Source organism: Pseudophryne corroboree, chromosome 8 (assembly GCF_028390025.1).
Source record: "Pseudophryne corroboree isolate aPseCor3 chromosome 8, aPseCor3.hap2, whole genome shotgun sequence".
Taxonomy (NCBI): domain Eukaryota; kingdom Metazoa; phylum Chordata; class Amphibia; order Anura; family Myobatrachidae; genus Pseudophryne; species Pseudophryne corroboree.
This window is the reverse complement of record NC_086451.1, coordinates 425,922,744-425,940,514: the sequence shown is the minus strand read 5'-3', so window position 1 is coordinate 425,940,514 and position 17,771 is coordinate 425,922,744. Positions and strand designations below refer to the sequence as shown.

General features: G+C 40.0%; 1 protein-coding gene across 1 annotated transcript; it reads right to left on the bottom strand.

The window, feature by feature from the left end:
* Window positions 1-11,663: 11,663 nt before the first annotated feature.
* LOC134949919 (olfactory receptor 6C1-like) lies at window positions 11,664-12,593 on the bottom strand. The gene has a single exon (XM_063938607.1). It carries the CDS (start codon window positions 12,591-12,593, stop codon window positions 11,664-11,666), a length of 930 nt encoding a protein of 309 aa, XP_063794677.1.
* Between the last annotated feature and the right edge of the window lie 5,178 nt (window positions 12,594-17,771).

Below are 17,771 nucleotides of genomic sequence, written 5' to 3'. Positions count from 1 at the left end.
AATTCCTTGTGGGTCCTAGGAATAGTACTTCATACCAATAAAAAACACCCAAGAAAAAGGCCAAAGGCAACTCATTAAGATTTATTAAATGTATTAAAACATTGTAGTTCAGAGTAATGTTTACACTAATATTCTTTTCAGATGCTAAGCGAACAATACCTGGAGCTGATCTTCCCAACCTCCTGTCTCTCCCCACAGTCAGGGTTTGAGCTCATGACAGTGTGCCTTTAGTAATGGACCATTTAGCACCTTCACCCACCAACCAAGTGGCTCAGTACATAGACATTTCAATAAGAAAGCACTCACCATACAAAAATGCAGCTTATTAAAATGTAATGTCTAAATCCATGCTTACAATTCTGCAGAAATGCAAAGTTTTGGTCCTTCTGGACCTTTTTCAATCATATCTTCATGTGCAAAACACCACAAATAAAGTGCTCAACTGGTTACAAATCCAATTCAAGGCTATCAAACCTATATTCAAATTGGTGGCTCCTTAAATCCTCCATCCAACCATCTGGACTGAATAAACACTTCTAAAACATATATATGGTCCATGTAAAGGAGCAACTTCCAATATTGGCCCAATAGTTCTTTTCTTAGTGAATTAAGATAATTAAAAAAAACTAGCAGTTCAAAAAGGCTGTTAAATGTTTATTTATGGGTATGAAAGTCATGGGAATAAATATATATATATATATATATATATATATATATACAGTATATAATATATATAATAAGTTGTTGACAAGGATTTTCTAATATACAATTTTGATAAAAACATTTTTAAATTAATTTACAATTGTTTTGAACTATTTTTCTTTAGATATTCCAGTTATTGGTTCATATTTTGACTTAAGACCCCTGTAGTGGCTAAAACGTTATCATTTCTTTAACGTTCTGCTCATTACTATACTTTAATTACATGGTCACATACTTTGCTACTGCAGTCTGATGACACAATATTCAGTATATTCCGTAGCAATAGTTACATTAAAAAAAGCCTAAAATAATAACACTCATGTGAACTTGGTAAACCAGAGCAACCTACGCCTGAGAGCTCTTTTCACATCCTTATTTTTGAGACTATAGATTAGTGGATTTAGTAGAGGAACAGCAGCTGTGTTAATCAGAGCATAAAGTTTTTTGGAGTCTAAACTGCTTGGTGTCAAATATTGACTAACAAGAATCATATAAAGAAGGATGACAACTGTGAGATGTGAAGAACATGTGTAGAATGTTTTACGTCTGCCAGTGCCGGAACGGATCTTTATTATAGCAACTATTATGAAGATGTAGGGAATAAAAGTTAAAAGAAATGGGGCAATAGTGAAAAATTGGATTTTTTTTTAGCTTTCAAGAAGTTCTACATATATAAAATAAAATTATAATTAAAAACCATTACAAACAATACCACAATACCATATATAGTAATGTGATACATATACCATAATCCACCTATACAAAAGTCATATACAGTATAGATATTACATCAATGCATAATGATAAAAGTACACACCCAAAAAATAAATATATACATGTAGTATTAAAGATTAACACTAGAAATACAATATTGAAATGGTTATATACAATGGTTATATGTAAGCGTGATGGGCACCTGTGGCTCACAGATAAAAGGTACGGGGCAAATGTGATAGCCTGCAGGCATCAGTGGGATTATGGCAAATCTGCCTGATATTTTAAAGTGGCAATCATTTAAAAGGCAAAACCAGTTTATTTTTTCCTTTTAAATGATTGCCACTTTAAAACATTGGGCATACTTGCTGTAATTACACTTATCCCTAAGTGCTGGAGGGCTTCCACTTCAAGGCATAAATAGAGTTTAGCCACAGGGAACAAACTGTAAAATTTAAATTGACATTCTTCTTCTGTATATTCTTTAGAAATACATAGACTAATCCATCCCAATAATGTAGGAGTATGTGGTGCCATCTATCTGCCAATACCAGGATACAGGTTCATATGCAGATCTTTGTGGGCCACATAGCAAAATCTTGACACCACCGACCACCCAGCCTTTGTCACTACAATGTCTCTTAGGGGCAGGAGAGAGAGAGAGAGGAGTCAGAAAGAAAGAGGATGTCAGAGGGAGAGAGAGAAAGACAGAGAGGAGCGAGATAGAGAAGGAGAGATTGAAAGAAAGAGAGGATCTTCATTGAAAAAGAGGTAATGAGAGAAAGAGAGAGACTGTGTCAGGGAGAGAAAGAAAGATAGGAGCAAGAGAGAGTGGGTGTTAGGGAGAGAGAGGTAGCTGAGACAGAGAAGTAGTGAGCAGGAGAGACAAAACTTGACTAAAGCACAGCATGGGGGTGGCATAGATGGACAGATGGATTGATGGGGCATGGGCAGACAGATAGACAGAGCACCATATGGGGATATAGACAGACGGACCGGAGGGGGCATAGACAGACAAATGGATGGATAGAGCAGCATATTGCGGTATAGACGGATGGATAGGAGGGGGCATAGAAGGATGGATGGACAGGGGCATGGGCAGACAGATGAACAGACAAAGCACCATATGGGGGCCTAGAAGGACAGGCAGAAAGACAGGAAGGGGCATAGATGGATGGACAGGGGGGGGTGCATATATGGACGGATGGGAGTGGGCATAGACAGACGGACAGGAGGGGACATAGACAGATTGAAGAGATGGGGCATAGATGGAGAGACTTGGCCAGCCCCTCTAACTATACATGGTGCAGCGACATGCAGACGTTACAGGGCTTGGTGACTTGTGGGGACCCCGAGGGCAAGCCCACTACGCCTTCTATCATTTATTTATTTTTATTTTTTCTTTGTAATCACTGATGGGATCAGAGCCCGGCAATGTACTTACAACACTTTTACAAACCACAAAAAGTGCAGACTTGCATACTATTGGCAGAACCTATGGGGATGATAGGTGTCAACAGTGTGCGATGAAAATTATTTTACATGGAATGTGACCAGGCTTATCGGTTTGTTAGGTAGGTAACCAGATGCAGGACACCACAGGACACATACAGTAGTAAGAGACAGATCCAGCCAGGAGCTTCAGGGTTAATGCAGGTGGTATGCGTAGGTTGAGTAGCACATATGTTTATGGTGGCAGTGGCCTTTTAACAATAAGGGTTACAAAGTGAGGTTTGTGGTCTATCCACACTCTCTGGTATATGTGAGAAGCACAAGTGCGCATCCTGCTACTAAGGAGGACGAATAGAGAAGGTGTGCAGAGACACCAATCATGTACAGTAATACACTTAGGATCAGGGTCGGAGGTCATGGCAATGATTTCTTTATAAAAGCCAAGTTGGAGAAAGTTAGAAGTAGAGATGAATGGGTCTATGAAAGAGAACAGTCAGCGATGTACGTGTATGAATATTACACTGTGGTACCACCTACAGTGTCATAATACTTGAATGAAATTAGGGTAACGCCTACAGTGTCACAATATGTGTATAAACATTACACTGTGGTACCACTGATAGTGTCACAGTAATTGGATGAAATTGGGGTACCACCTACAGTGTACAATATGTGTATCAATATTACACTACAGTACCACCTACAGTATCACGACCATGGACAGAGCACCCCTAGACTGACAGAGCTCCCCTAGATGGACAGAGCACCCATGGAGGACACATGGTGCTGGTGCTGCTGCCTATCATACAGTGTCACTGAGACAGCCAACAGCAACAGCAAAGCAGCATTTAAGAGAGCAATGCTGGAATCCCGACAGCCAGTGAAAAACCACCAGACGGAATCCCAACATCTGCTGGGTATTCCCACTCGGTTGGTGGGTACACACCACCAGCTGATTGGGAACGTAAACTGTAGTGAGCAAAGCGAGCCACTGGGCCACAGTTTGGTGAGAGCAGCCAGCCAGTGAGGGGTTCGGCTTCTGGGATTTCAACAGGTGGGATGCCATTGTCAGTATACTGACAGCCAGCATCCCGTCTTTCGGCAAAACATACTTATTCAAGTCAATACTTCAGATGACAAACATGACACCACAGATACCGATAATCGGAACACAGGATTAACTTATCTCTAAATTAGTGGTTCTCAAACTAAAGCCTCAAATTGTCCAAACAGTTCATACTTTGAAGATTCCTGTCTGTGTAAACATTTTGGATAATTACTGACTCAATAAAACTGATTATCTCACATGATTAAAGAAATTGAGGACTGGAGCTGGGAACTTCTGATCTAAATGCAATACCTCTTTTTTTCAAGTAAAAGAAAATCACCCAGAAAGACTTCACTAAACAACTTCAATTTCACATACTAAAGATCACCATCCCAGCAAACAAGTTATTAAAGTGTGTAAAGACAGAGCCAGCACAACCACTTAGTAGATCCTTCAAAGCAGGGAGATGCTGGGCGTAGGAGGTGCTCTCCCTGCTGTTGCCACTCTGAGTGACTGGCTTGGGCTGAGTTCATTATTTTTAACTTCTATAACTATTGACTCTTCGTGCACAGTTTGGGACACAGCAGCACTATATAAAACTACCTGGATTTCTTAAGAAAAATGAACTGTGTGCACAATACTGATCTTTTATATTGTATAGTGTGTGTGCGTGTGTGTGCGTGTGTGTGTGTGTGTGTGTGTGTGCGTGTGTATGCTTGTCCCTGAAGACAGGGGCTTGACCGCAATATGCCGTTGGAATAAAGGTTGCTGTTTGTTTTTTCAAAAGTCTGTGGAGTGCCGCCTGAATTTATTGCATATATGCAGTAATATATACAGTATATATATATATATATATATATATAAACACAGAGGGGGCACTCAATTATGGTATATGGGCAGGATGCTGGAATCCTGACACACGGCCAGAATTTCAGTGCCAGAACTCCAACCTCACTTGGAATGGCGACTCTGGAATCCTGACTGCCGACATTCCGAATGTAAGTATGCCAGGGAATCCTAGGTTTTGGCTGCAGAGGGTAAGGGAGGGTTAGGGTAAGGCTGTGGGGTGGGGGAGTTAAGGTTAGGCACCTTTGGAGACAGTGGGGAAAGGGGGTAGGGTAAGCATACTTATAGTACCCCTGTCGTGATGTTGATCATCAGGATGCTGGTGTCAGTCTTATGACTGCTGGCAACAAAAATGCCGGTATCCCGTATCACACCCCTCAATAATATTTAAAAAAGGAACATTAGCACTTATAGCAATTGTGTAAATTACAATTAAAACCTAGTTGAAAAAAAAACTTAGTGAGAGAGATACTGTATACAGGGTATGAAGTTCTAAAGTCTTTAAAGAAAGGATCAATGTTCTTTAAACAATGACCTCTTACGGTTGCTTTGATGAGATACCCATGCTTGTGAATTAATTCCTTGTGGGTCCTAGGAATAGTACTTCATACCAATAAAAAACACCCAAGAAAAAGGCCAAAGGCAACTCATTAAGATTTATTAAATGTATTAAAACATTGTAGTTCAGAGTAATGTTTACACTAATATTCTTTTCAGATGCTAAGCGAACAATACCTGGAGCTGATCTTCCCAACCTCCTGTCTCTCCCCACAGTCAGGGTTTGAGCTCATGACAGTGTGCCTTTAGTAATGGACCATTTAGCACCTTCACCCACCAACCAAGTGGCTCAGTACATAGACATTTCAATAAGAAAGCACTCACCATACAAAAATGCAGCTTATTAAAATGTAATGTCTAAATCCATGCTTACAATTCTGCAGAAATGCAAAGTTTTGGTCCTTCTGGACCTTTTTCAATCATATCTTCATGTGCAAAACACCACAAATAAAGTGCTCAACTGGTTACAAATCCAATTCAAGGCTATCAAACCTATATTCAAATTGGTGGCTCCTTAAATCCTCCATCCAACCATCTGGACTGAATAAACACTTCTAAAACATATATATGGTCCATGTAAAGGAGCAACTTCCAATATTGGCCCAATAGTTCTTTTCTTAGTGAATTAAGATAATTAAAAAAAACTAGCAGTTCAAAAAGGCTGTTAAATGTTTATTAAGGGTATGAAAGTCATGGGAATAAATATATATATATATATATATATATATACAGTATATAATATATATAATAAGTTGTTGACAAGGATTTTCTAATATACAATTTTAATAAAAACATTTTTAAATTAATTTACAATTGTTTTGAACTATTTTTCTTTAGATATTCCAGTTATTGGTTCATATTTTGACTTAAGACCCCTGTAGTGGCTAAAACGTTATCATTTCTTTAACGTTCTGCTCATTACTATACTTTAATTACATGGTCACATACTTTGCTACTGCAGTCTGATGACACAATATTCAGTATATTCCGTAGCAATAGTTACATTAAAAAAAGCCTAAAATAATAACACTCATGTGAACTTGGTAAACCAGAGCAACCTACGCCTGAGAGCTCTTTTCACATCCTTATTTTTGAGACTATAGATTAGTGGATTTAGTAGAGGAACAGCAGCTGTGTTAATCAGAGCATAAAGTTTTTTGGAGTCTAAACTGCTTGGTGTCAAATATTGACTAACAAGAATCATATAAAGAAGGATGACAACTGTGAGATGTGAAGAACATGTGTAGAATGTTTTACGTCTGCCAGTGCCGGAACGGATCTTTATTATAGCAACTATTATGAAGATGTAGGGAATAAAAGTTAAAAGAAATGGGGCAATAGTGAAAAATTGGATTTTTTTTTAGCTTTCAAGAAGTTCTACATATATAAAATAAAATTATAATTAAAAACCATTACAAACAATACCACAATACCATATATAGTAATGTGATACATATACCATAATCCACCTATACAAAAGTCATATACAGTATAGATATTACATCAATGCATAATGATAAAAGTACACACCCAAAAAATAAATATATACATGTAGTATTACAGATTAACACTAGAAATACAATATTGAAATGGTTATATACAATGGTTATATGTAAGCGTGATGGGCACCTGTGGCTCACAGATAAAAGGTACGGGGCAAATGTGATAGCCTGCAGGCATCAGTGGGATTATGGCAAATCTGCCTGATATTTTAAAGTGGCAATCATTTAAAAGGCAAAACCAGTTTATTTTTTCCTTTTAAATGATTGCCACTTTAAAACATTGGGCATACTTGCTGTAATTACACTTATCCCTAAGTGCTGGAGGGCTTCCACTTCAAGGCATAAATAGAGTTTAGCCACAGGGAACAAACTGTAAAATTTAAATTGACATTCTTCTTCTGTATATTCTTTAGAAATACATAGACTAATCCATCCCAATAATGTAGGAGTATGTGGTGCCATCTATCTGCCAATACCAGGATACAGGTTCATATGCAGATCTTTGTGGGCCACATAGCAAAATCTTGACACCACCGACCACCCAGCCTTTGTCACTACAATGTCTCTTAGGGGCAGGAGAGAGAGAGAGAGGAGTCAGAAAGAAAGAGGATGTCAGAGGGAGAGAGAGAAAGACAGAGAGGAGCGAGATAGAGAAGGAGAGATTGAAAGAAAGAGAGGATCTTCATTGAAAAAGAGGTAATGAGAGAAAGAGAGAGACTGTGTCAGGGAGAGAAAGAAAGAGAGGAGCAAGAGAGAGTGGGTGTTAGGGAGAGAGAGGTAGCTGAGATAGAGAAGTAGTGAGCAGGAGAGACAAAACTTGACTAAAGCACAGCATGGGGGTGGCATAGATGGACAGATGGATTGATGGGGCATGGGCAGACAGATAGACAGAGCACCATATGGGGATATAGACAGACGGACCGGAGGGGGCATAGACAGACAAATGGATGGATAGAGCAGCATATTGCGGTATAGACGGATGGATAGGAGGGGGCATAGAAGGATGGATGGACAGGGGCATGGGCAGACAGATGAACAGACAATGCACCATATGGGGGCCTAGAAGGACAGGCAGAAAGACAGGAAGGGGCATAGATGGATGGACAGGGGGGGGTGCATATATGGACGGATGGGAGTGGGCATAGACAGACGGACAGGAGGGGACATAGACAGATTGAAGAGATGGGGCGTAGATGGAGAGACTTGGCCAGCCCCTCTAACTATACATGGTGCAGCGACATGCAGACGTTACAGGGCTTGGCGACTTGTGGGGACCCCGAGGGCAAGCCCACTATGCCTTCTATCATTTATTTATTTTTATTTTTTCTTTGTAATCACTGATGGGATCAGAGCCCGGCAATGTACTTACAACACTTTTACAAACCACAAAAAGTGCAGACTTGCATACTATTGGCAGAACCTATGGGGATGATAGGTGTCAACAGTGTGCGATGAAAATTATTTTACATGGAATGTGACCAGGCTTATCGGTTTGTTAGGCAGATAACCAGATGCAGGACACCACAGGACACATACAGTAGTAAGAGACAGATCCAGCCAGGAGCTTCAGGGTTAATGCAGGTGGTATGCGTAGGTTGAGTAGCACATATGTTTATGGTGGCAGTGGCCTTTTAACAATAAGGGTTACAAAGTGAGGTTTGTGGTCTATCCACACTCTCTGGTATATGTGAGAAGCACAAGTGCGCATCCTGCTACTAAGGAGGACGAATAGAGAAGGTGTGCAGAGACACCAATCATGTACAGTAATACACTTAGGATCAGGGTCGGAGGTCATGGCAATGATTTCTTTATAAAAGCCAAGTTGGAGAAAGTTAGAAGTAGAGATGAATGGGTCTATGAAAGAGAACAGTCAGCAATGTACGTGTATGAATATTACACTGTGGTACCACCTACAGTGTCATAATACTTGAATGAAATTAGGGTAACACCTACAGTGTCACAATATGTGTATAAACATTACACTGTGGTACCACTGATAGTGTCACAGTAATTGGATGAAATTGGGGTACCACCTACAGTGTACAATATGTGTATCAATATTACACTACAGTACCACCTACAGTATCACGACCATGGACAGAGCACCCCTAGACTGACAGAGCTCCCCTAGATGGACAGAGCACCCATGGAGGACACATGGTGCTGGTGCTGCTGCCTATCATACAGTGTCACTGAGACAGCCAACAGCAACAGCAAAGCAGCATTTAAGAGAGCAATGCTGGAATCCCGACAGCCAGTGAAAAACCACCAGACGGAATCCCAACATCTGCTGGGTATTCCCACTCGGTTGGTGGGTACACACCACCAGCTGATTGGGAACGTAAACTGTAGTGAGCAAAGCGAGCCACTGGGCCACAGTTTGGTGAGCGCAGCCAGCCAGTGAGGGGTTCGGCTTCTGGGATTTCAACAGGTGGGATGCCATTGTCAGTATACTGACAGCCAGCATCCCGTCTGTCGGCAAAACATACTTATTCAAGTCAATACTTCAGATGACAAACATGACACCACAGATACCGATAATCGGAACACAGGATTAACTTATCTCTAAATTAGTGGTTCTCAAACTAAAGCCTCAAATTTTCCAAACAGTTCATACTTTGAAGATTCCTGTCTGTGTAAACATTTTGGATAATTACTGACTCAATAAAACTGATTATCTCACATGATTAAAGAAATTGAGGACTGGAGCTGGGAACTTCTGATCTAAATGCAATACCTCTTTTTTTCAAGTAAAAGAAAATCACCCAGAAAGACTTCACTAAACAACTTCAATTTCACATACTAAAGATCACCATCCCAGCAAACAAGTTATTAAAGTGTGTAAAGACAGAGCCAGCACAACCACTTAGTAGATCCTTCAAAGCAGGGAGATGCTGGGCGTAGGAGGTGCTCTCCCTGCTGTTGCCACTCTGAGTGACTGGCTTGGGCTGAGTTCATTATTTTTAACTTCTATAACTATTGACTCTTCGTGCACAGTTTGGGACACAGCAGCACTATATAAAACTACCTGGATTTCTTAAGAAAAATGAACTGTGTGCACAATACTGATCTTTTATATTGTATAGTGTGTGTGCGTGTGTGTGTGTGCGTGTGTGTGCGTGTGTGTGTGTGTGTGTGTGCGTGTGTATGCTTGTCCCTGAAGAAGGGGGCTTGACCGCAATATGCCGTTGGAATAAAGCTTGCTGTTTGTTTTTTCAAAAGTCTGTGGAGTGCCGCCTGAATTTATTGCATATATGCAGTAATATATACAGTATATATATATATATATAAACACAGAGGGGGCACTCAATTATGGTATATGGGCAGGATGCTGGAATCCTGACACACGGCCAGAATTTCAGTGCCAGAACTCCAACCTCACTTGGAATGGCGACTCTGGAATCCTGACTGCCGACATTCCGAATGTAAGTATGCCAGGGAATCCTAGGTTTTGGCTGCAGAGGGTAAGGGAGGGTTAGGGTAAGGCTGTGGGGAGGGGGAGCTAAGGTTAGGCACCTTTGGGAGACAGTGGGGAAAGGGGGAGGGTAATCTTACTTATAGTACCCCTGTCGTGATGTTGATCATCAGGATGCTGGTGTCAGTCTTATGACTGCTGGCAACAAAAATGCCGGTATCCCGTATCACACCCCTCAATAATATTTAAAAAAGGAACATTAGCACTTATAGCAATTGTGTAAATTACAATTAAAACCTAGTTGAAAACAAAACTTAGTGAGAGAGATACTGTATACAGGGTATGAAGTTCTAAAGTCTTTAAAGAAAGGATTGATGTTCCTTAAACAATGACCTCTTACGGTTGCTTTGATGAGATACCCAAGCTTGTGAATTCATTCCTTGTGGGTCCTAGGAATAGTACTTCATACCAATAAAAACACCCAAGAAAAAGGCCAATGGCAACTCATTAAGATTTATTAAATGTATTAAGACATTGTAGTTCAGAGTAATGTTTACACAATATTCTTTTCAGATGCTAAGCGAACAATACCTGGAGCTGATCTTCCCAACCTCCTGTCTCTCCCCACAGTCAGGGTTTGAGCTCATGACAGTGTGCCTTTAGTAATGGACCATTTAGCACCTTCACCCACCAACCAAGTGGCTCAGTACATAGACATTTCAATAAGAAAGCACTCACCATACAAAAATGCAGCTTATTAAAATGTAATGTCTAAATCCATGCTTACAATTCTGCAGAAAGGCAAAGTTTTGGTCCTTCTGGACCTTTTTCAAGCATATCTTCATGTGTAAAACACCACAAATAAAGCGCTCAACTGGTTACAAATCCAATTCAAGGATATCAAACCTACCTTCTAAATTGGTGGCTCCTTAAATCCTCCATCCAACCATCTGGACTGCATAAACACTTCTAAAACATATATGGTCCATGTAAAGGAGCAACTTCCAATATTGGCCCAATAGTTCTTTTCTTAGTGAATTAAGATAATTAAATAAACTAGTAGTTCAAAAAGGATGTTAAATGTTTATTAAGGGTATGAAAGTCATGTGAATATATATATACAGTATATAATATATATATATAATAAGTTGTTGACAAGGATTTTCTAATATCCAATTTTGATAAAAACATTTTGAAATTCATTTACAATTGTTTTGAACTATTTTTCTTTTAGATATTCCAGTTATTGGTTCACATTTTGACTTAAGACCCCTGTAGTGGCTAAAATGTTATAGTTTCTTTAACGTTCTGCTCATTACTATACGTTAATTACATGGTCACATACTTTGCTACTGCAGTTTGATGACACAATTTTCAGTATATTCCGTAGCAATAGTTACATTAAAAAAGCCTAAAATAATAACACTCATGTGAACTTGGTAAACCAGAGCAACCTACGCCTTAAAGCTCTTTTCACATCCTTATTTTTGAGACTATAGATCAGTGGATTTAGTAGAGGAACAGCAGCTGTGTTAATCAGAGCATACAGTTTTTTGGAGTCTAAGCTGCTTGGTGTCAAATATTGACTAATAAGAATCATATAAAGAAGGACGACAACTGTGAGATGTGAAGAACATGTGTAGAATGTTTTACGTCTGCCAGTGCCGGAATGGATCTTTATTATAGTGACTATTATGAAGATGTAGGGAATAAAAGTTAAAAGAAATGGGGCAATAGTGAAAAGAAATAAACCTTCTATAAAAAACAAGATATCCAAAACAGAGGTATCACTACAGGTAAGACTCATCAAAGGGACAATGTCACAGAGGAAGTGATTGATTTCAATGGATGAATAACATGAGAAACTGGATAGTATTCCAACAAGAGGAATTACCAATATAAAACCCAACAACCAGCAGAATGAGCATAATAGAACGCAGGTTCTGTAGTTCATAGTCAAATAATAACTCAGCGGGTTGCAGATGGCCATATACCGATCAAAGCTCATGGCTGTCAGTATAAACAGTTCATGGACCGTTAAAGATCCAGACATAAACGTCTGCGTCATACAGCCCAAAAAGGAAATAGTCTTATCACCAGTAATGAAATTTAGAAGGATCTTATGCAGATTGACGGTGGTGCAAGACATGTCTATGATGGACAAGTTAGCCAGGAAGAAGTACATGGGAGTGTGGAGATGAGAGTCCAAGCAGATAAGTACAAGAATGGCCATGTTCCCAGCAAGGATTATGAGATAAATGAGCAGAACCACAATGAAGATTGTAATTTTAAACTCTGAGACATCTGAGATGCCTTTAATGATGAAGTATTTGATAACAGTCTGGTTGACATACATTTGTGTGATTAATTAACAAAACCTTTAAAAAAAGCATACATATTATACCATACCCTACCATACATCAGTGTATATCATGAATATCGTAGTATTAACCTGTATCACAACATTGGTTTCAAAGTAGTGTGTTTGTTTCAATTATTACAGAAGACTAGATGCAATATCGCTCGGAGAGTGATAAAATGGAGAGAGAAAAAATACTAGCCAATCAGCTCCTAACTGCCCTGTCACAGGCCCTGTTTGAAAAATGACAGTTAGTAGCTGGTTGGCTGGTAGATTATCAGTTTCCATTGTATCACTCTCCAAGCGATGATGCATCTAGCCAAGAGTGTTACAACATTTCTCTAAGTATCAAACTTCTATTATCAGAGGGCAACAAAGAGAAGCTACTGTACCTCCGGTTAAGCGTCCCAACTGCCCGTCCCCAGCTGGTCAGTCCTACTCTACTGTATCTACATTTTAATGGTTTAAAAACTAATGTGATAGCAATTGCCATGTTTACAATAGAGTAGAACTGACCAGAAGGAGAAAACTTTGGCACAGTTGGGCAGCTTTTGAATAGCATTCCCTGTTTATAAAGCATAAATAATACAACTTGGAGTGTTCATAGGGCCAGATCTGATTTGGGAGTACTGTATAGCAAAAAAGCAAGGAACTGTATCTGAAACAAACCATGCCGCCATGCAAGGGGAGAAAATAAATGTATATTTTTTCTGTGCAGGGTAAATACTGGCTGCTTTTGCATGTACTCTAGCCAACAAATGTTAGACAGCTTTACTTGACACTGCAAATTAGATGTCAGTTTGGACACACCCCACCCAAATCTAACTCTCTCCGCACATGTTAACATCAGTGTCACCTGCAGTGCAACATGGTTTTGCTCAGAATCAAAGGGGGTCATTCCGAGTTGTTCGCTCGCAAGGCGATTTTATCAGAGTTGCTCACGCTAAGCCGCCGCCTACTGGGAGTGAATCTTAGCATCTTAAAATTGCGAACGATGTATTCGCAATATTGCGATTACAAACTTCTTAGCAGTTTCAGAGTAGCTTCAGACTTACTCGGCATCTGCGATCAGTTCAGTGCTTGTCGTTCCTGGTTTGACGTCACAAACACACCCAGCGTTCGCCCAGACACTCCCCCATTTCTCCAGCCACTCCTGCGTTTTTTCTGGAAACGGTAACGTTTTTTCCCACACGCCCATAAAACGGCCTGTTTCCGCCCAGAAACACCCATTTCCTGTCAATCACACTACGATCGCCTGAGCGAAGAAAAAGCCGTGAGTAAAATTCCTAACTGCATAGCAAATTTACTTGGCGCAGTCGCAGTGCGAACATTGTGCATGCGCACTAAGCGGAAAATCGCTGCGATCCGAGCGAACGACTCGGAATGAGGGCCAAAGTAAAGATCTGCTACGATTGTTAATTAAACAATGTGCCCATGCACATGCACCCCAGATATAAGAGTGCTGCGTACAATGGATCAATGCCTTTTGCATATACTGTATGCATGTAGCCAACAGATTTTTTTAAAATTTTCAGGTGAAAAATATAAATGTCTGCACGAGTTGCATTAATAAGCCTTTAGAAAATACATTTCTTGCTGAAAGATTGTCTCTACAAGATGACGTTCAAAGATACTTAATAAAATGTAAGTCTGTCTTCAATTAATCACATTTGGCCTACAACTGTTTGCACCAAGTGCACTGAAATTGTCAATGTCATCAATAAAAGCAACACTTACCTGTTCAGATAGAGCACATTATTTTATTCACAGCATATGCTTTCTGATGAATCTTAAAACAAGATATGCTACTATTACCAGGCGGCATATACAACCTTTTGCGTTATCTTTATTTAGTTACTGTACATTCATGTGAGTATATATATACAGTTGTATCTCTGATAATTAAGTCCCCTGATACCTGAATAGTGCAGGTTAGGCTCATGCACTCATCATTATAGGTTAATAATTGTTGGTTTCAGATGACAATACATCAGCAAAGTGATCACAGGTGTTTGTACACAAAGACAATTAAATGATTATTATTGGTAATTAAATGTCACTAGTTTTACAGTGGCCTAACCAATACAACAGAACTTTTAATATTCAAATACATTTTTTTCATTAAAATGTTTATCATTATTATTATTATTATTTTTATTATTATTATTATTATTATTATTATTATAAAAGTGCTGATAATCAGACAAGTAGTGACTTTTCTTATTGTGACTAAATGATTCAGTTATAGTAAACATCACAGAGATTTCATTGTGAGGAATACTTTCAATAATAGAAACATTTATATACAGTGCGGTGTTAATGATTTCAATCTCTAATGCAGAAGCCAGTAAAAACATTAGCAATATTTAGAAATAGGCCACAACCCCCAGCATACTGTTAAAAATGTCTTCACAATGTTATCAATTATCTATTCCCAGAAAAGCCTAAGGAAGTAAAGTAATAGTCTATGATATTGAAAAATATGGAATTCTGAAGCGAGTTACCAACTATGAATTGTAACGGGTTTGATATGGGTGACCGACTGCCGGCAATATAAGTACATCCCATTGTAACAGAGGCTAAAAATGTTACAAATAATGCAGTTTTCCAACACAAGACACCAAAAGTCCCCAAATTGAAGTACTGCCCACATAACCTTCATGAACTTTCCTATCCAATTGCAGCCCTACTTTACAGTCCACTTATATTCTCACATATTTTCACTTTCCCATTCGCCTGACCCCAGGGCAACATTGCTGTGTGACCATATCATACAGCCCACCAAGAAACTATGTAATCTGGTGGACCATTAGGTAATAGATAACACTTACAGTGGTGCCGAAAGGGAGGAAGGGGGGGGGGGGGCACTGTGCCAGGGGATCCCTGCTGGAACACACCAGTAAACATTTATTTTTTGTGGAATTGTTCTTTTCCTTGTTTAATCTTTATTACACCTTGGTGGGCGGGTGGCGGATCAGGTCAGGCCAGGAAAGTAGGGGGGGGTGAAGGGGGGGCGTTGAAGGAGGGGGTATCGGGCCTGAGTAACATGTCACTGTCACTTCCAACATTGTACCACTGTGGAGCTACAGACTCGCGAGATGATGACATCATCATCTCACGAGTCTCTCTCTCCTGCCTCTGCTTTTGGATCTGGTCAGTGGCCGGAAACTATGAGGGACACTTGTTAACTGCCTCGATGTTTGTCTATCTTCTAGTGCAGCATGCAGTTGGAATCAGCAGCAGGGCTGATCAAGATGAGCTGTGTTGAGAAGAGCCACTGAATGTCTTCTGTAAGTGATGGTGTGGTGCTGCCTGCTGTTATACTGTATGTGACACTAGTGCTGCCTGCCTCTATATAAATATATATAATTCATGCCTCAAACCATTACTATTAGTGTTGGTACTTATCAGGGCCATAACTAAGTGTGTGCAGAGTGTGCTCTGCACATAGCGCTGCAAGGTAGGGGGCACTGTTAGAAGCATTTATCAATTATTATTTATTATTTATTAACAGTTTCTTATATAGTGCAGCAAATTCCATTGTGCTTTACAACTGGACACAATTAGAAGACAAAACTAGGTAAAAACAAACAGTCATAGAGGTAGGAGGGCCCTACTCGCAAGCTTACAATCTATGGGGAAATAGGCATTGATACACAAGGATAGGTGCTATCTATTGCATACGGATGGTGTAATGGTTAGCATTACTGCCTCACAGCACTGAGGTCATGGGTTCGATTCCAACCATGGCCCTAACTGTATGGAGTTTGTATATTCTCCCTGTACTTGCGTGGGTTTCCTCCGGTTACTCCGGTTTCCTCCCACAATCCAAAAATATACTGGTAGGTTAATTGGCTCCCAACAAAATTATCTAATTACTTTCACTTGCAGCTTCCCCCTTTCTGAAGCCCAGCATCTCCTGACCGCCCCTGTCTCCTACCCACACCATTTTTGTCACTAATACCTATACAGCATTCATGGACTTAACTTGATAGCTCTTTTTTATTCAGTTGCACCTGTGCATGATGAAAGAAATCCACAAAACATGACCTGTTGGTGGTACTTAAGGACTGGAGTTGAGAACACCTACTGTCTACTAGAACATAAGTTTCAGGTCCCAGTACTTGGTGAGTGGTGAGCTTTTGGGTACATGTTCCCTTCCCATTTACTATGATATGTCTGCTGAAGGGACATATACACATCATCTTGGAGGCATGTCTTTGTCTCTGGCACTCTTGGAACCTACCCAGAACCCCAAAAAGGCTGTGCCTGGGAACCTTGTACCCACCCACAACTTGAGAGACTCTGGTCAAAAAGGCATTTAAAATGAACATTTTAATATTTTTTTTGCACTGGTTTAGCTTTTTGTACCATTATTCCAGCAGAAGAGAACAGATTTCTTTTTTTGGTGGCGATCCTAACTTTATAATATTCTGGAATATTTTGTTAACATTTGCCAAAGGCTAATTTGATGGACCAATTAAGAAGAACAACATTTGTCTATTATCAGCATTATATCTGGGGAGCTGCATAATATAGAGTACACCCTAAGGAGCAGGGGGGTTGTGGGCCGGCGGCAGGAACGTGCAGCGCTCCCACTGCACAGAATACTTAATAAGTGGAGGCTTGTCCCAGTGGGCCTCTGGATTGGTTCTCCCTCCCTTTATCTCCTAGACACTCCTGCATCACCTTGCCAGTTATAGTCCTCTGTTAATGCAGGAGCCCTTGTCACTCTGTGTTGTAATCCAGAACTTCCTGGTTCTTCTTTCTTCTACAGTTAATCCTGCACATCTGGTCGTTCAGTCATATCCTGCAAATCCACGTACAGCTAATCCTGCAAACCTGGTCGGTCAGTCATATCCTGCAAATCCATGTTATAGCTAATCCTGCAAACCTGGTCTGGCAGTCATATCCTGCAAGTCCACATTACAGCTAATCCTGCAAACCTGGTCTGTCAGTTATATCCTGAAAATTTACATTACAGCTAATCCTGCAAACCTGGTCGGTCAGTTATATCCTGAAAATTTACATTACAGATAATCCAGCAAACTTGGTATGTCAGCTAATACCCAGCAAGTCCACGTTTCATCCTATTCTGCAAACCTGGTCTGTCAGTTATATCCTGCAAGTCCACATATAGCTATCCTGCTAACTTGCTCTTTCAGCAAAGCACTC